At 37.8% G+C, this 20,977-nt stretch overlaps 1 protein-coding gene across 1 annotated transcript in view; it reads left to right on the top strand.

The window, feature by feature from the left end:
* prkdc (protein kinase, DNA-activated, catalytic subunit) overlaps nucleotides 1-20,977 on the top strand; it is a 280,348-nt gene that overhangs the window by 171,929 nt on the left and 87,442 nt on the right. Inside the window, exons 58-63 of the mRNA XM_051928733.1 lie at nucleotides 1,301-1,490; nucleotides 5,105-5,320; nucleotides 8,986-9,098; nucleotides 14,738-14,869; nucleotides 18,188-18,367; nucleotides 20,551-20,759. Coding sequence (XP_051784693.1) covers nucleotides 1,301-1,490; nucleotides 5,105-5,320; nucleotides 8,986-9,098; nucleotides 14,738-14,869; nucleotides 18,188-18,367; nucleotides 20,551-20,759 — 1,040 coding nt within the window. The remainder of the gene's footprint in view (nucleotides 1-1,300; nucleotides 1,491-5,104; nucleotides 5,321-8,985; nucleotides 9,099-14,737; nucleotides 14,870-18,187; nucleotides 18,368-20,550; nucleotides 20,760-20,977) is intronic.

Genomic DNA, 20,977 nt, shown 5'->3' with positions numbered 1-20,977 from the left:
TTATTTTTTGCCTACCTGTTATGCATCTATGTATTTATTTATTTAAAGATACTTAGCACTAGTTTGTTACAGTCCTTCTTGATTTTTTGGTTAGGATCGTTTTTGTTTTGGACTACAGCTTGGATCTTGGGCTTTGGCTTTTTTGTGTAAATGCTTCTGGCTTCTTACACTCTAACTCTGTTATCTTTTCAATGATTTTGGTTTCATATCCATTGTTTTGCTGAAAGAATGTGTTTGCCCTTACAGTAACAACCTCGGCTAGTTTTCTGGCTTTGTTCCATATACAGGTTCTAATTGCAGTTTATACTGATGTCACCCTGTGCAGTTAGTTCAAGAGTGATCTGTTGCTGCTATCAGCTCTTCTACTACAATGTCCAGTGGGCATTCAGAAGTGCCCACCAGCACAGCAGTCTTGAAAGGCACTGTATAAATAAAATATATTATTGTTGTAAAGAGCATTAATCTGAAGTTTTGTTTAACAGCTCTTCTCTGTCTTCTGTTATTCACACGTTTTTTTCACACTCACAAAACTGCTGTTCATGGGATATTTTTTTATCATCACACAGTTCCCTATAAACTCTGGAGACTGTAACGTGTAAACATTCCAGAGCCGTAGCTGTTTCTGACTTGCGACAACTACCACCAACAATCCATACTTTGGACAAAGTCACTTTCATCACTCGTACTCTATTTTCTGGATGTGTCAAGTTTGGTTATATAAAATTGCTTTGAACTAGAAGAGTGGCAAAGAGTGAAGATGACTGGTCCAGATCTAACTATTGTATTTCATTCTTAGCCAACCATATAGCCATTCATTATTTTAATTCCCTTTCAATGCAAATTTGGGGTCTTGGCCAGCCGGACCCTTTCCCAAAGACACTTGGCACAAATCAGAAACCACCTTTTCATGGAACACCAGCTGTAGCCAATCGTAGATTTATAATAGCTTCAACTTTGTAATACTTTAAGCATTTGTAATTGTGCATTTGTGAGATCTGTTATCAGAAGGATGTTGGGTTTTTCACCATGTTTATGCTCCAGAAAGCAAGACAGCTGACAAACTGAGCAATTTACAAATGTAGTTTTTTTACCAAGCTGCATGGTTGAACTGTTTATGTTAATACCAGTGACTTTGATTTATACCTTTGCTTTTTTAGTATAATTTGCTGCTGCCTGTTTTGTAGTCTTGTCAGTCTGTATTTAGTTTTTGTCAAGGACTGTCAGTCTGCTGTGAATGTCAGCCAAAATGCATGTGAGGAAATATCAAGTTTTCTTACTGCAATGTCTTTTTTATTTGTAGGACTACACCATTCATTCTAACTGGAGAGACAGAAGCACAATTCTCACTCCAATGTTTGTTGAGACACAAGCAACTCAGGGTGGAATTCGAGACAGATCACAGGATGGGTCAATGTCTAGTGAAGGAACAATTGGTGGCCAAGTTAGGGCAACTCAGGCACAACTTGAGTTTACTCCAACACAAACTGCAGGTACCAAGCTCATGGAATTTCTTTGATTTTTTTTCCTTCTTCTACTGTTAATAAGGCACCCTAGAACTTTTGAAGGATAACACTCCTCACTGCCCCCCCAGCCCAGTATCATAACCCTGGCTGGCCTAACTCCTCTGTATATAGACACTAAATCTAAAAACATTCTAAGTTTATTCCAAGTAATAATAACAATGGCCTCCATAAATTGAAGCAAGCACTTAAGGCATCTTATACAGATGTTTGTAAAGGCTTTCAAAACAGATGACAATTTCATGCTTTCTCCTGGTGAAATGGTGAGAATGCAGAATGTAGCAGGCAGCCTTGCAATGTTACTACTGTGAAGTAACACATTTACATACTTTATAAATATTATTGTGCACCAGCTTAAGGAGAATTGTGAACAGTTAATCGCAACTTATATGTACAGTAGCTGTTGTTGTTTTTAAACATTTTCTTTGTTGGTAGAGTTTGGGAGGCAGTCCTTAAGCATAGGAAATTTTCAATTTTACAAATCAGTTTTTCTGTGAAAACAGACGAAAATGGAGATCCTGCACCATTACAAAAGGGGTGCATTAGTAAAAGGACACATGAGAAGAGCAATTGCGCTGGTTAGCTCAGAAAATTGAGAGGTGCAGTAGACTTGCTTTAAAATTTACCACAAAATATTGATGTACCAAAATGAGCTGCGTGTTGCATGTAGTATTGAAGAACACTGTACATTTTTTTTACCTGTTTATCCAGGAATGTGTCATGGGGCAGCTGGAGCCTGTCCCACCAATCATTGAGCAAAAAGCAGGAACAACACCTGGACAGGGATCCAGTCCATCGCAGGGTGAACACACACACAAATGCCTAAACTCGCAGTTTATAACTTTATTTAAACTAGGTTGACACACTTGAAGGCCAGTACTGTTTCCTAGTCAGCCACCCATACAGGAGAGCCCAAGTGCTGCCTGCCTTTACCTTATCATGACGCTTAAGCCTTAGCCTGTTGGAAATAAATGCAAAGGTCCTTTTTGAGAATATCGAAAACTAGAAAATTGAGACCATACCAGAGTTGCCATACCAGAATTCATCGCCAGTAAATATCAAATGTGCCTCAAGCAGTCTTAATCTCCCTATTATATAAAAAAAATCTTGGGATGAGATGAGACTATTTCAGGGAGATAATTTCAAGTCCCGCAAGATGAGACTTTGTGCCAAGAGATTTAACCATGCCCACAGTCCACTCACCTCTCATTTGTGTGAATGCTATTGTCAGACACAGTTCCTATGCTCTGTTCTTACAAATTTTTACGTTTTCCTCATTTTAATACATGACATACAATCTATTTTTTCCTTTGATGTAGTCCTTTTCTGGACAATAATTTTGTACATTCTAGTCAACATCAACAACTAAATGAAGGAGAAAGGGCAGCGTATCGAAAAGAATTCAAAAAAGAACAATAATAAACATAAGTGCAAATTTGGAAAATAAGGAAAGTTATAATCAGCCCGGACCAAGTGGAATTGAAAACCTAACAGGTCCAAGCGGGGGCGTAAATAAAAGACAAAGAGTAGAAGACAAAGTAGAACATTGTTAAGAGGTTCAAAAACATTGGTACGATACACATGCAGAGCATGTTAGAGGTTATGAAAGTTTTAAAATTCGAAAGTCTCAAAAAACTGATAGTAAAGATCACATTAGTGCTTACAAACAGAAATTATTACTTGGTGAAGTAATGGAACAGCGAAAAGAGACTAAATATATGGACATAGGTGATGATAATAAGATAGATGTTGAACAAACAGGTAGCGCTAGCTGAGCGGAGGCAAGGTGCACTGCAACACATGGTGAGACATACGAGGGGGGACCCAAAAATTACCGGAATTTTGTTGTTGTTAGGTTGGTACTTGTAGTACGTGTTTGGGCCGCTAGGGCGATCTAGTTACACTCCTCACAAGTCAGTCTGCCAAGTGCCATCAGTCTGGAAGGTTGTGCTTGTGTTCAGTGAATTTTTTTGTAAAAGGTTGCGCAACAGTGTGAGAAGGAAACGCCCTGATTTGTGGGAGTCGGGCGATTGGTTCTTTCATCATGACAACGCTCCATCTCACACTGCTCTCAGCATTCGCCAATTTTTGGCAAGAAACGGTATGACAACCCTGAACCACCCACCCTACTCACCGGATTTAGCTCCGTGTGATTTCTTTTTGTTCCCTCGGATGAAAAAAGACTTGAAAGGAAGGCGTTTTACTGACGTCGAAGGGGTAAAACAAGAAACGACCAGAGTATTAATGGGCATTACTTCAGACGAATTTAAAAAATGTTTCGAACAATGGAACAAACGGTTAGATAAGTGTATTTCCGCCAATGGAGAGTACTTTGAAGGAGACTAATTGTAGTTTGTACAGAAAATTAAATTAAACACGTTTTAAAAATATTTCCGGTTATTTTTGGGTCCCCCCTCGTAGACTAACTCGAACAGAGGTTAGCGAGGGAATGAGGTGTACTCTTGATTTTCTGACGGCCCGTTGTGTATTCATACCAAACATTTTTACTTCCTATGTGTAATACTTTACATTTATTGATAGAAAATTTCATCTGCCACAAATCTGCCCAAGCCTGTATGCTATCCAAGTCCTTCTGTAGTAATGTAACAGATTCCAAATTATCTGGTAATCCACGTAACTTGGTATCGTCTGCAAACTTAACATGCTTGTTACTTATATTCCTATCTAAATCATTTGTATGTATTAAAAATAGCATCGGCCCTAGCACTGACCCCTGTGGAGTACCACTCTTGACATCGGCCAATTCTGATAAGGTTCCTTGCACCATCAACCTCTGCTTCCTGTGTCTGAGCCAATTCTGCACCCATCTAATAACATCACCTTGAACTCCCACTACTTTTAGTTGCCCAACCTCTCATGTGGCACCTTATCAAATGCTTTCTGAAAGTCAAGATAAATAATATCATAAGCTCCACTTTGATCATATCCTTTTGTTGCCTCCTCATAGAATTCCAGCATGTTAGTAAAACACGACCTCCCTCTTCTGAACCCATGCTTGACTGTTCAGAATAACTCCTGTCCTTGCCAGGTGTTGCTCAATCTTATCCTTAATAATTCCTTCTGTTAATTTTCCTGTGATGCATGTTAAGCATACTGGCCTATGGTTGCTTGGATCTGCCCTGTCACCCGTTTTATATAATGGGATGATATTTGCCATTTTCCAGTCATTTGGAATCTCTCCAGTGTGCAGTGACTTCCTAAAAAATATGTGTCAAGGGTTTATATATGTACTCACAAGTCTCCTTAACAACTCGAGGGTAAATTATTATCTGGTCCTGGTGATTTGTTTGATTTCAGCCTGATCTTGTGATCATGATCTTGTCTTTGTTTGGTTTTTTTAACGTCTTTCTTTAAGTGAGACTATTGTTGAAAAAATTAATTTGGCTAAATAAGTTAGAAATAACATACTAGGTTGTCTTCATTCATAAGTGATAGCACTCTTAAAATGGCTTTTTTTGTCTCTCGTTATTTTTTTAGTAAAGAAACACAACATGTAACCTTTTTGATCATTTAGGACTTTTGACTTGTAGTGTTTGCATTATTTATTGATATGTTTATTTTAGGTCGACGCAGTTCCTATAACTGGCTGACAGGAGCTAGTATTGACACTTTTATAGACTACTCCCTCCCCACGTCATCTGAGTCTCTCTCTTCCTCTTTACTGGTTTTTGGTAAGAGAGGTGAAAAGATTCAGAAGGCAGAAAGGAAGCCAGTTGGTGTGGATTTTGGGTCCAAGAGACTTGGTCTTCCAGGAGATGAAGTGGACAGTGGCACCAAAGGTATGTTAAACAGAAATATTTTCTTAATAAGATAGTTGAATGGGTGGCGTTTGTTGTGTCTCAGGTAAGTAACTTGATGCAACAGAGCACTCACAAAAATTAACGCAAGTCCGATGACAAGACCACTTGACAGCTGCTTTATTTCAAACATGATCTTCTCTATATACTGCTCAAAAAATTAAAGGAACACTTTTTTTTCAGAGTATAACATCAAGTCAGTGAAACGTCTGGTATATTGATCTGGTCAGTTAAGGAGCAGAGGGGGTTGTTAATCAGTTTCAGCTGCTTTGAGGAGGAGGAGGAGGAGGAGGTTAGGAGCGCGCGCTGATACAGTGCATTGCCACACCCACCACATGACAAACCAACTCAGGACCCGGACCCGAGTGCAGCCATGTAACAGGTGACACGTCAGCACCACACTAGTTCAGATGGAATGGAACCAGTATGAGGTTTTTTTTATGGTGTCTGGAGTGCCAATTCTGCCACCAACCCCAGCTGCTTTGGTGTTAATGAAATTAACAACAGGTGCACTAGAGGGGCAACAATGAGACGACCCCCAAAACAGGAATGGTTTAACAGGTGGAAGCCACTAACATTTTTCCCTCCTTATCTTTTCTTACTGTTTTTTCACTAGTTTTGCATTTGGCTACGGCCAGTGTCACTACTGGTAGTATGAGGCGATACCTGGACCCTGTAGAGGTTTCACAGGTAGTCCAACTTCTCCAGGATGGCACATCAATATGTGCTATTGCCAGAAGGTTTGCTCTGTCTCCCAGCAGAGTCTCAAGGGCATGGAGGAGATTCCAGGAGAACTGGACAGGGCTGTAGAAGGTCCTTAACCCATCAGCAGGACCAGTATCTGCTCCTTTGGCCAAGGAGGAACAGGATGAGCATTGCCAGAGCCCTACAAAATGACCTCCAGCAGGCCTCTGGTATGAATGTCTCTGACCAAACAATCAGAAACAGACTTCATGAGGGTGGCCTGAGGGCACAACATCCTCTAGTGGGCCCTGTGATTACTGCCTGGCACCGTGGAGCTCGACTGGCATTTACCATAGAATACCAGAATTGTCAGGTCCACCACTAGCGCCCTGTGCTTTTCACAGATGAGAGCAGGTTCAGCCTGAGCACATATGACAGACATGAAAGGGTCTGGAGAAGCCGTGGAGAATGTTATACTGCCTGTAACATCGTTCAGCATGACCAGGTTGGTGGTGGGTCAGTGATGGTCTGGGGAGGCATGTCCATGGAGGGACATACAGACCTCTACAGGTTAGACAACGGCACCTTGACTGCCATTAGGTATCGGGACAAAATCCTTGGACCCATTGTCAGACCCTATGCTGGTCTAGTGGGACTTGGGTTCCTCCTGGTGCACGGCAATTCCCGGCCTCATGTGGCGAGAGTATGCATGCAGTTCCTGGAGGATGAAGGAATTGATACCACTGACTGGCCCCCATGCTCGCCTGACCTAAATCCAATAGAACACCTCTCTGACATTATGTTTCAGCCCATCCGACGCCGCCAGGTTGCACCTCACTCAGACTGTTCAGGAGCTCAGTGATGCCCTGGTCCAGATCTGGGAGAAGGTCCCCCAGGACACCATCTGTTGTCTCATTAAGATACAAGCATGTGGGGACCATACAAATTACTGAATACGATTTTGAGTTGCTGCAATGAAATTTGGGCAAAATGAACTAGCCTGCCACATCATTTTTTCACTTTGATTTTCAGGGTGTCATTGAATTCAGCCCTCTCGATAATTTTCATTTCCACCAAACGATGTGGCATCCTTTCATTCTTAACACATTACCCAGTCCATATCAGTACAGATATCCAGCAGGATTTTTTTCCTATTGATATCTGATGTATTTTCAAAGTGTTCCTTTAATTTTTTTGAGCAGTTTATAAAAGAGCAGTCTGATGCAATCTAATTAATGCTGGACAGATGTATTAACTTTATATGGATATACTCTACACCAAGGTCTGGTATACATGTAGAATGAATGGCCCATTTATTGCCAAAATAATTCCCTTTTAAAATAGGCAAAAACAAGAAAGAAATCCTGTCCAACAGCACTGTTTTAAAGTATTGTAGATGTTAAGTTTGCATATTTTTTTCTTCAATGTTGATAATATATTTTATTCTAATATTCTGCCCCGTTTGCTGCTGTATCATATAAACTGCATTAACAAAAGCTGGTTTAAATGCCATTATCTGTGCTTACTCCAAGTTGACTAGTTCCTTCTCAAATTTTCCTCTTCTACTTTCTAAGGTTTGAGGTGTTTTAGGGAGACGGATCCATTTTTTTTCTACCATGTTTTGCTATTTCCATTTTCCCACTATTGATCTAACTGCTACAAGATCCAATAAATCTTTAAAGAACCCTAAAGTTATATTCTTGAATTTGTCAGATTTTCAAGTCTGATGTTTGTAGAAGAGTTGGAAATTAAACATTTTTCTTTAAGAAGAAAATTCCTGTATATTTTCACTGTTTAAAATGAAATTGAGCTGGGTCAGATGAGCTGAATAATGCAAAGCACCACTGCCTTTGACAAGGAGAACCATGGGCCAGGTTTCAAGCTCAAGGGTGGGTTTTCACATTTTACTCCTGACTTGCTGTCACATTCTACCATGAATTCCAAAGTACTGTATATTAGAAGCGAACATGAGCTCATCTGTCCACAGTCAAAAAATAAACTGAAATTACTGTATTACACATAAGGAAGTGATTAGGTCAAAGTCCAGATGCTGTGGTGGAACGTAAAGAACGAGTGGGCGAATGCAGCTATTAAAAAAGAAAAACATTTGACAGAAATTGTTTATAGGTCATGTAGAGATCACCTCCCAGAAGAAGTATTTGCTTTTAAAATGAGAGGTATGATTTACCCAGAAGAGACAGAAGTCTGTATCAGATTTTAACTATAGTGATGCTGGAAGCTTGCATTTAATAGTTCAAGACTAAAAATGGGTCTTGAAATAATCATAGTATGCCAAAAAGGCAAGTCAGTTAGCAGATCAAAGCTCTTAAAATTAAGTCTCTGCTGAGTTTTGTCTGCAAGGTGAACAAAGTCATGTGACTAGCAGGGACAGTCCTATGTCTTCTTTCCTCACCACCTAGGGCTGGCTCATTTACCTGGAGTATCCCAAGGTTCTTCAGGTACATGTCCTGTCTGTCTCATTACTGTGCTCAGCTGTGCAATCTTCTATTGTATAGTGTGCTAGACCACTAAAATTACCTCAAGAGGCCAACCAAATCAACAAGCTAATTAAAAGAGACGACTCGGTTATGGAGAGGATTCTAAACCCCCTAGAGGTAGTAGTGAAGGAGAGAATGTAAAACGGTGCTGATGGCCATTTCGAACAATACTGTGTATCCTCTCTATTAAAAACTAGCAATGAGTACTTTCAGCCAATGAATCACTTAACTGAAGCATGTCAAGGAATGTTACTGGGGCTTCTTCATATTAAAGCAGTAATGCAATTATAATGCCTCACTTGCAACTGGGACTGCTTCTTATTTGTGTTTAAGGGGGTGGTGGTGGTTGTTTGCTATGATAGTGCTTGATCTTTTGTAAATGTCTGTCTGTCTCAAAGTTCAAATATATTTAATGATTTTAAACTATAAAGTATACTCACATTTTTGTACGCTTTTTAATTGAAGTAAAAGACCAGCGAGCTGATATTCTGAGACTAAGGAGGAGATTCCTGAGGGACCAAGAAAAAGTCAGTCATATTTATGCACAAAAAAACATCCGTGAACAGAAGCAAGAAAAGGTACTAACATGGATTAATTTGTAATACAGACTGGGAGAAATTGGAAACCCAAAGTGCAGGTTATAACAAGTAAATATTTATTTGATTTTTGCATTTCAGACAACAGCTGGTGCTGCTGCATCCTTTTGGTCCATTTAAATTAACTGGAAGAGAGTGTATTTTCTATGATATAGAGTGCTTATGGTGTTATATTCTTTCCTGTTCTATATCCAAATGACCGCTAAATCTGTTAGACATAATAACTGCTTAATTTTTTAAAGAGTTTCTGATCTAAATACTTCATAAGTTTACATCATTCTTATGTGTTGGGTAAAGACTACAAAAATGTGAACAACAAAAGCACACATCACTGTTTAAATCAAATTTATACATAACAGCACCATCTAACTCTCTCTCCAGCCTAGAAGAAATGACAAGCTCAAAAACCTGAAAACATGTCCTTTGTTTATAATCTGTGCCCAGGGTATTAATGAACAAAGGGAGAACAAAATGTATCTAAAAATAGCCAAACAGAAAACAAAGAGATGAGGCCCTAATGGTGCCAGTTACTCACATGTCAGCCCTGGTTGTCAAGTTGAATTACTTTCCCACTTCGTCTCCTGCTTCGATCATGTCCTGTGGGAATTTTCATAGGACCCACTTGTGATGACTCACCCTCTCACTTCATTGTGTTCACATTAATTTGTGTTCAGGTTTTTATATACATTTTAATTGCATATTGAATAGTGTAATTTTGCTCTCAATACGCTTCAACTGCAAAAATGTCACTTCTCTTTCTATATATACATACCAGGTGTAAACCAAACTAGGATGGAACAGTAGCCCATTACAGGGCACACACACACACACACACACACGATTTTGGATGTGGGAGGAAATAATATCTTGAGAAAATTCATAAAACACCTGCAGAATGAGTCATCTCCAGACTGCTGGAGTGCAGTCACTAACTACCACACAATTATGCTTCTCCTGATGAAAATCTCAGTCATTATAGTTTTGACATGTACTATCCGTTAACCTGCTTAGCGTTATGTTTAACCCAGGAAAAATAAGCCAAATACATTGAATTTTTGTTACAAAAAAGTAAAATGTTATTAACCACATATAACAGTAGCTTATAAATATCAAAACATCAACAGTAAATACAGTTTATAAAAAAAAAAAAATGTATGTCTAAGTTCAGCTGCTGTATTGATGCAGCTCTAATACACGTCCTTTGTGTGATGTTTTAAGACAGCCACCAATGCTTAGTTGGAAGTTGCATTCGGAACAGTAGAAACGAATTTCTTTACACACCTTTATTTTTGTTTTGCTTGGACACAAGAAGACAGAATGTCAGTGCCTGACCTGTGTGATGGATGTGCCCCTTGTGTTATTGCAGGCTACCATAGTGCCAGGCTTTGTGACTTCTACATTGCTCCTGACATGAGCATTGACATTTGTTGCATTGTGATCAGTGTGTAGTGGGCTAATTTCTTGCTTGTCCTTCCATTTGACTGCAATTTTATTAGTCTATTTGTCACGCAGCTACTGTCGCATCACAGTAAAGCTTCACATGACCAAATTCACTAGACATATCATGGCAGTTCAGTCATACAGTGCTGTTTCATGCATCAGGTTCCCTTTCCATGTCAATGTCTGATGACCAATTCACATCATTATCACTATCACTCAGTTTGAGCAATGGTTCAGCTTCAGTTTGTTTTAAAACTGCCTTTACAACTTTTTGTTTGCCTTTTTTTTTTTTTTTCATGGTTACCCCACACCTGAATTGAATGTTTATGATTTACCGTTGAGTTGATATAAAGTGGCAAAAAGTAAAAAAGTATAAATTTTTTTGGTAGCATGGTGTTATTTCATCCATGGCAGTAGAATACTTTCCCAAGTGGTATTTGTGTTTAACACTATAAACTGTATCATTGCACGCCACCCAAGCCTGACTCAGGTTTACCCATATTTGCATATAGAGTTTCAATTCACGTTCAGGGTTAACACCGAGGTGGATAATCAGGATTTGGTTCAGATCTTCCAGTATTCATATAATTGTTAAAATAATGACCAGTCTAATGGGTAAAATCAGTATTTGGTGTATCTACCATGGGCTTAAATAACCGTTTCTACATGGTCTGGCATTGACGGGAAGAGACATCAGGGATGGCATGCCAAGCTACAAACACACATCCAAAGTTCATATGTGGTAACTGTTGGTAGTCTGTGGCTTGCCTGACCATGTCCCAGATGTGGGATATAATGTTGTGTATGCGTGGGCCAGAGAAGCAGTGGCGCATGGTTGTCATCCAGAAGCTGTCAGAGGTTTTGTGCCACATGTGGTTGAACACTGTCTTGTTGGAATATCGCAGAAGGGAACCCCTACAGTGAGGGTACCATCTCCGCCTCCACCACCTCTCTGATGTTATCACTGGCTGGTCAAGGTGCCACAGTTTTTATGGGGCAGGAATACAAATGGCACCCCCTACTATAACAACTGGTGTTGGGCCTGTATGGTGCTGCAAAATGCAGACCTCCAGGGGCCTATTGCCACCTTCTCTCCATACATGTATCCATTCTGTGATCAAGAATCAAAGGTGTCCAAAGCATTGGACAGTGAGTGAGAAACCCTGGCTGCTGCAAACAATGTCAAGCAGTCTGTGCGTTCACCCCTTGATGTGTGACAGACCCCAAATGTTGGATTGGGGTCTGAGATATGGTTCTCTTTTCCATCACTGCCATGTAACTGAGATGTCTGCCCCCACCACCCCACCAAAACAGTTTGTGCATTGTAGTGCTTCAGAGCCCTGAATTCAGTTGGTTTGACATTCCTCTACCAACTGTCACCATACTTTAAATCACTGTGCTTACATTCCATCCAAATGGAACACCAGTGTTCTGAAAGGATCACTAGCCTTCGTGTATTCCCATAATTCTCCATTAGTTCAAGTCCGAGAGCTGGATGTATGGCTTCATTACAGCATATTTGGTCCTTAACTCCCTTTGCAAGCATCTTTTATACACCCTATGGTAATGTCCACAGAGTATAACTTCATTTGCATATGTGCTGTATTTGTAATCCTATTAATACTCTACTATGACCTATCCACCCTGCAAGTTTCAAACCAATTTGACATGTTTTTTTCATTGTTGATGACCAGTAGCATATACTGTATTAATGACACCAAGTCATTGGTGTCATTTAAAGATGACAGTTAAGTAACTGGGTTCTGTCATATAACATAACATTTTCAAACCTTAAATAATAATTTTTTTTTTAATAATTTTTGCATTTATATAGCGCTTTTCTCACTACTCAAAGCGCTCAGCAATTGCAGGTTAAGGGCCTTGCTGAAGGGCCCAACAGAGCAGAGTCCCTATTGGCATTTACGGGATTCGATAAACCTTCTTAATCTTGTTAGTGTTAGGGGGCCATGGCATATTCTGGTGTCACTGGGTATGAGGCAGAAAACAGCCCTCAACAGGGCTAAAGTGGAGAGATATATTGTATGAAAACAGGAGACAAACTTGCGCAGACCTGGAGAGAACCCACAGATGGGATTTGAACCTAGGATGCTACCTCTTGCACTATTGTACTGCCCACTTTTCTTTTATAAGTTATCTGTATTTATATTTGTAGCTAAAAAAACTTTGAGTGATATATTGTGCCAAATAAGAACATTAAATATTGACGTTATGGTCAACATGAGTCTAATGCTGTTTTAATGCCTCTTTAATGCTAGTGAGTTGCATTGTGATATTTATTTATATCGTTCAGTTCTCTTAGTATTACAGTGAACATTTAGTAGATGTCATAAATGGGTTTGATATACAGAGTACATTATCGTGGGATGGGTGGAACTCGTAACTTCATAATTGGAATTGGTTTACTCGTGTACCCCAGAAGTGACACGCACACACACAGGCCTTATTCACACAACCACTGATTGTGTATGATGCTTGCACAGCCATTCACATCTCAATATTCTACAGAGAGGACTCGCTAGCTTTGGCTTAAACACCACATGGGTGTCCCCAGATGTAACTTGGACCTAAACTCCGACACACCTTGATCTCCATGATGTTCACTCTATTGAGATGCCCACCTCAGTCTGCTAAACTCTGTGAGAATGCTAGTTGCAATCTCCTTACACCAAGTGCCTTGTATTTACTTTTTTACTTTACTCACTCTAGATGTAGAAACAAAGTATGAAAATTTAAAAGCAAAGTGGTATTTATTAAAATAGAATAATATCTTTCTAATAAAATGTAGCAAACTGGATATATATATATATATATATATATATATATATATATATATATATATATATATATATATATATAGTATTAGAAAGCGTGCTGAAAATGAACAGTAATATAAATAGGATATTGTCCTGGTCAGCTTTTAGATTCAGTAGTCGGTTCTTCAGTCATCTGAGCAAACACTTGGCCTTAAGGCAGATTTCAGCTTGCTTTGTAAAGTGGCATCTGTGGCTCTAAAATTCTGGCTTTATCACTCCAGAACACAGAGTCATTAAAAGTATGACTGTTCATTTAATCAGTTTATTTGAGATTCAGTAATTAACAGTAACTATCTTCTTTTTTTATGAGTGTATACAAGCTCTAAAAAGCTATTTTCGTCTTTACTGAGCTTTGTCAGTGTTTCAATATGGCGGTGTTGCTTTTATTCAAAAAATAAACTGAATAACTTGTGACATCAACAAGGTAAAACTAAAACACATTTAAAATGCAGATTTTTCATGCAAACGTTAAAGGAATTGATGGCCTCCCATCTGCTCATCTGCCCTCTCAATATAAGGACAGGCAATAAGTTTACTTGCCGAAAAGCTCCCTAAACAAATGTAAAGTTGCACACAAATGATATAAGGCAGTTATGTTTTTTGATTAATAGTATGTTCTGGACAACATATACCTTTTATGATGGTGCTGTTGGCTGATTTATTCATAATATTAAATAAAACTTATGTAAAAGGAAGCAGACCCTCCCAATATGCCAAGAGTTACTGGATGTTAACCTGATCTTTAACCTAATACTAATCGGCTGATTTTTTTCAATTTAGAAATGTCCTGTTCATTTAATACTGCCAAGAAATTATGAAAGCGGTCTCAGTTAGTTAAGCTGCTGTTAATGCTGTTTCAAAATGTACACCAGTTTTTTAATACAATGAAGTTTGTTACTCATGAGCTTTGTGATTTTTATGTGAAACTGCAAAATTATCAGTTAATATATGAATCGAGGAATTAATAACTTCTATAGTGTCCTATCACTGAACTTCCAAATAGATATTAAAATATAAATGAAAAAAAATATCTTCCGTTAGTCTAATATCTGTCTGTCGCTTAACATGCAATTGTCCAGCCTCTTGGGAATTGCTGCACATCTCCTTTAGTATTAATTTCATATTTTAAAGCTGATATATGCATCTCAAAGCATGTATTGTACTTCTTATAACTAATAAATTATTATTGTTTTAAAGGTGTGTGATCCTTTCTGCTCTAGTAAAATTTGCTGTAAGTGAAAATGTGTACTATGTAACAAAGTATGATTCCTGTGACAATATTTAAATAATGACCATTTAAAATGCAAACATAATGATTGGTGTGAGAGTGAATTATTGTAATTTCAGGCTAATGTGGCAGAGCAAAAGCTGAAGAAGGAAGGACAAGTTATTCTTTATAGGCGATACCGTCAAGGAGATCTTCCTGATATTCAGATTCAGTATAGCAGTCTGATTGCACCACTACAGGCTCTCGCTCAGGTTTGTTGACTTATCAGAATAAAACTACAGTCTACAAATTGTGTGATTTTATTGTTGTTTGTCAGAGAGACGCCTTTTAGTGTCTTTGTGATGGATGAACGTTAACACTGAGTTGATTTGTTGAGTGGGTGAACTATTCACATTTTTCAGAGCCAATTATTATTTGAAATTTTGTGCTTGCAAAGTTGTCTTACCTTATATCCTGTATACTCTGACTTATTTCTTCCCATTTAAATTATTCCTCTTATGCTCACAACACTTCTTTCTAAATTATTGTTCAAATAACAACTACATAGGCTAGAATTCCCAGGGGGCTTTATACAGAAAGTAATTCAAAGGGTCTTTGGTGCATTTAGGTCAAAGAAATGGAACAATAGTCTAATGTTGCTTTCCAGAAAGTCATGGTGTTTTGAGTATGTTAAAAACAGAAAGTAATAGTCCAAGGAAGATCAACTGCCACCTTCAAGCTTGAACAGTATTAATATTATGGGTTGTGCTGTACTTTCTATCCACCTGGCTTGGTTTCCTAAAACATCTTTCTCCATCTCACTTTTCCTTGGCCTCCTCATCTTTTTGCCAGTAATCAGACCCTCTTCTGCACAGTAGTTATGATTTGGGGGGAGAAAGAGGGGAAAAAGGTTTACTCCAGACTTCCCAAGGCTGTTGTATCTTAAAGAATCCTGGTGTTGCCAGCCTTCTTAGTGCACATTTAACCATTACAACATCACCAAATTTAGAAGCTCAGGCTCCATCCTGAACTTTATTGTTTATTTATTAAACTAATTGTATTTATTTAAATAAAAAGATTTTTTATTTATTTATTTTTTCTGCCACACCTCCACACCTAAAGTGGTTAGAAGATGATTAATGTCTCTCCCTCAAATGACCAGTTTGGTCCCAAGCAGTTTGTATCAGAATGTTGAGATTACTGAAATGAACTGTAACTTTAATACCATCATCCTTAAACACATGTAAGCATTTCCAAAGTACAGAATGAATTCCTTAGTTTTTAGTCTAGATGCCATAATTTGTAATACTATTCCTAATCCTGTTTTAGTGTTTGTACTTTAATAACCATTGTTGGTCTTCAGACCCACTCTAGCTAATTCCATGAAGTCAAATTAATTTTATTGTAGACTTTTTCGTGTTTTATGAACTGAGTGTTACCATTTGTCTTTCTCATTTTGTTTTCTGGATGACTTTATTTTGAATCTAGTGATTATTTGCACCATCTTTATTTGTTTATTTATTATTGCTAATTTTACACTGGACCCTCAGGCAGATTTCAGTATTAGTGAGTTAGTTTAGTAATTCTGTGTTTTTCTTTGATGTGTGTGTTTTTTTTGTTTGTTTACTAATAAACTAGAAGTTGTTTTGAAGAAGAATGTTTTAGTCTGATATTAGGCAAGGTTTTTCTGAAGAGCAGAGCAAGTTTCTATCAGATTTTGGAATTCTTTACTTAAGTTTGAATATATAATTCAGTATATTCACCCCTTCAAGTTAGTTATTTGGTAGATTCACCTTTGGCAGCCATGACAGCATTCACTGTGTGTGTATAGGTGTATTGTAGCTTTGCACATCTCCGCACTGCCATTTTCTTTCTTCTTTGCAAAACCTCTCACGTTCTCTCAGGTAGAACATAATTTGTGAATGTACTGTACAGCCTTTTTCATATCCTACCACTCCACAACATTAACAGTTATTTTTAATCCATTTTTGTGTAGCTTTTGGGGCCATTGTCTTGCTGAAAAACAAATCTTCTCACAAGGTACAAGTTTCTTGCAGATTGTATCAGGTTTTCCTCCATGATGTTCCTATATTTTGCTGCATTGATTTTACCCTCACAAGCCTTCCAAAGCCTGTTGAAGAGGAACATTCCCACAGCATGATGTACCAACACCAGACTTCACATTGCGGATAGTGTGTTTTCAATAATGTGCAATGTGCAAACATGACGTTTAGTCTAACTGCCAAAAAGCTCAATTTAAGTGTCATCGGACCATGGAACCTTCTTTCAGCTGACTTCGGAGTCTCTTGTGTGCCTTCTGACAAATGCTCAGGTTTTTTTTTTTTTTTTTATATAATATAACAGTGGCAATGGTTTTTGTAAACAGCCTAGCAATAATTGTAGTCTTCACAATCCTATCTACTGTAGCTTGTAACTCCTTAAGAGTTCTTATAGGCCTCTTGGTGACCTCCCTCTTTAGTCGTTTTCTTACACCTGCTCTATGCAAATTTACAACTGTGCCATACTCTTTAATTTTATTATTGATTGGTGTAACTCCAAGAGATATTCTAAGCTGGACCTTCCAGATAAAGTGCATTTATACAACAATCAATAGAAAACCCAGATTGGTGATCTCCATTGAGCTAATAATGTGCGTTCAAAAACTGGCTGTACCAGTAATAATTAATGTGGGTCAATACTTACGTATTTTATGTTTATAATTAATTTAAACCCTTTTGCAGAGATCTGTTTTCACACTCAGACATTATTCTTTTTCTACTGATCAGAATCAAAAAAGCCAAATTACATATCCTCTGTGGTTAAGTGTTGTATGACAGTAAATGTAAAAATATTAAAACTGACAAGAGTGTCAATTCTTTTTATAGGCACTTTAATACATGCAGTATGTTTTATATGCAGAAACAAGATTGTCAAACTTTGCTTTTTATTCTGTCTTATTAGTAACCACATTTGAAAAACGTCAAATATATGTAATATCCACCTTAATAAAGGGATGAGAGTCTGTCTGTCTGTCTGTCTTTGTGACCATCTGGTTATGTCTCTGCTACCCAACAAATGGCGCATGTCAAACATTAGCACTGTTTTTACAGATCCTGTACCAAATGGTAAGTAACAAAGACATAGCAACTGGGCGGACACACTGCACTGCAAATGTTAACACTGAATACATCCAACAGTGGGTAATTGCCAGCCAGAGAGAAATCATCTTATCCACCTCAATAAAAGGGCAAGTGTGTGGGTGTATCTGTGTGGTCATTTGGTTGCTATGTCTCTGTTATGTGCCATTTGGTGTGGGAATTGTAAATGCAGTGTGCTAATGTTTGTGATGCGCCCTCTGTTGGAATGACAAGTGCAATGCATTTTACTATTACAAATATTTCTGATGTGTCATCTGTTGGAATGACAAATGCAATGCATTTTCTACTACATGCATTACAAAATACATCCCATTAGATGGTGCACTGCAAACGATAACACTGAGGTCTACATTAATTACTTAGATTTCAACCCGTCTTAAGTGGGTAGCACTGCAAGTTTATATTAAAATGTTTGTTTTCTTTTGTCTGTAGAGAGATCCAACTTTTGCTAAGCAGCTGTTTAGCTCACTGTTTACGGGCATCCTACTGGAAATGAAAAACTCTAAAGGTTCTAAGGAAAAGAAGTCAATTTTAGAAGAACTGTTAGAGGATATTAATACATTCCTAAGTAAAAGTACCATGTATTTTCCACCATTTGTTTCCTGTGTTCAGGTAATTTCAGCATGTTTCCCTTAAGTCCAACATATGTAAAGTATGAAACTATAAAAATTATCTAAATTACAGTATAGTATTATTTATTGGAAAGTTTAAGACTACAGATTATTAAAAGTTATGTATAAAGTATTCTCAAACAATCTTAATGCCTGTGAATGAAACTTGTATTGTCCTTTTATTGTACCATTTAGAAGCTCAGGTGATGTTTTAGCTGCCCATTGGCTGCTGATTTATGAGTATCTTTTTCTGTTCCTGACAGCTAAGTTAGCACAAAGATTTTAAAATACAGTCCAGGTAAACCTTTTTGAGTAACAGAATACATATATTCACAAAGTAAGCACAGAAGAAAAGCTATTCCTGAAGAGCAAATTCTTAGATTTACTGTGTTTGCTGAATCATGCTTTCTCGTATGAGACTACTCTGTGTTCTTGGAATATATGTATACAGCATAAAACAGAAAAAAATAACAAAATACATATATTAAAATCATACTTTACTTACCAGAATTTCCAACTCAATTAAACTCAATTAAAAAGATGCATTTTTACTTACACTGAACTTGGTGAACTGAAATATTTTCTTTTAATATTACTTGTAACAACTGCTTTTAAATCCTTTTCAGCCATAATTGTAACGGGCAAATACAGGCAGTCAAATGTGTAATGCTAATCTGAACTCCTCGCAGTCTGTAGAAGCAGTCTGCATTTACGTTCATTTTATTTGAAGTGATTATCCATACAGAATCACAGATTTTTACAGTTCAATCACTGCTTGGCTAAATATCTTGGTTCAGGGTCACACACTAAGTTAGTAACTGTGACTGCTTGGACGGGCTGCTTCTTTAGATTATATTTGTGGTCGATTGCATTTGTTACGAGGCAATACTGTTTTCACATACATGAAGTATTTCTTTCTAGTCTACTTTGTTTGTAATAGTTTTGCAGATTCAGAGAAATACAGTACTTTAAAAGACTTTCTGGTGAACCGTTCTGAACATGTGTGAATAAAACTAGCATTCTCTTTTAATGTCATTTTTAATTTAAGCATAGCACATTTAATTAACTTTCATTAAATATTTTTTATTGTTTTATAAACCATGAATTCAGTCTTTAACATTACATCACTGGAATGGAATCTGATTGTTCTCATCAGTAAAACTATTTAATCTTTTCTGTTTGCCTTTCCAGATTTATCACACTGTTCTATAGTCAGTGTTTGTTTTTAACCTTTTGATTTTTTTTTTTTATTGTCCCAATGGATTATGTAATGTGTTGTTCTTGATAGTACGGAGAGAATGGTATGCAGTCCCCTCCTAAATAAATTATTCTCAGGCATTAGGGATTAAGGCAGTAGGGATTACTTCCAGGTAACTAAACAGTATATAATTTTTAAAACTGAATTAACTCAAATTCACTTACTTTTTTGTGTGCTTTCTGTGTTATATGTGTTTATGTTTTTTGTATATATAGTGACCACTAGGTGGAACCTGGCATATCACTTTTGGAATAATCTTTTCAGTTCGGACATACTGTCCTGTTTATTAATGTCATTTTATGGCATTTCCTTTGAGTTCCCTAGTAAAATCTCAGGCATAGGGCATTTTCCTGTAAAGAACAGAGGCAAAATTCCCTTGCTTCTGTCCTCATGCTTTATAGACTCTGGAAAGGACATAACCAGAACGGGAAATCCCTGTCTACTTTTGATTGACTTACTTGGCCATTCTTAATTATCCACCCATCCGCAATAAGAAAAGAACAAAGCTTGAAACTTCAGGAATCCCTCAGTCTTCTTTTTAGTGGCATACACTGTTCTTAGTTTGCTGATTCTAGAGTCATACAGACATGCTGGGTAGGTGCATTAGCGATCCAAAATTGTCCCTAGTGTATGTGTGCATGTGTGTGTGTGTGCCCCCTGCGGTGGACTGGCACCCTGCCCGGGGTTTGTTCCTGCCTTGTGCCCTGTGTTAGCTGGGATTGGCTCCAGCAGACCCCCGTGACCCTGTAGTTAGGATACATAGCGGGTTGGATAATGGATGGTACTTTGAAAGCTCAGCCAATGATAAACAAAAATCCAAAGGATTAAGAGGGGTTCCCAAACTTTTTCATAAGACTGTAGTTAATTACATATTACTGTGAATTCAATGTTGCATTTTTTATGTATGTAAATTAAACTCTTAACAGGATATGAGTTACCGACACCAAGAGCTGCTTCAGGTAACACCGACAAATGTGAGCTCCAGCTGCTTGGTTAGCCTCCAGCAGCCAATTGGGATTCTTTTATTGGAAGAAAGTTTAATTCACCAGTCTGTTCCTGAAGAGCCACCCTTGAAGAGAGCCAAAGGAAGGGTGGCGCTCCCACCCGATACAGAGCGATGGATCCATTTGGCTAAGTACATTTATCATCCAACATACCTGATTTTTCAATTTATGTAAACTTATGGTCTATTTTGTATTTGAGAAATAGTTGCACTAACTAAAATCACTCAGTTTTTGTTGAAAATCAAATAAAATTATTTGCTTGTAACTACTGAACTGGCCTGTAGGAATCTCTATTTTACTGCTTTGAGTGTCACTAAAGGGAATCATAGAGGGATTGTGATTTGGAAGA

This window comes from Erpetoichthys calabaricus, chromosome 6 (assembly GCF_900747795.2).
Source record: "Erpetoichthys calabaricus chromosome 6, fErpCal1.3, whole genome shotgun sequence".
NCBI classification, from domain to species: Eukaryota; Metazoa; Chordata; class Cladistia; order Polypteriformes; family Polypteridae; genus Erpetoichthys; species Erpetoichthys calabaricus.
Note: the sequence above shows the minus strand (reverse complement) of the source record. Positions and strands in the feature narration are given on the sequence as shown.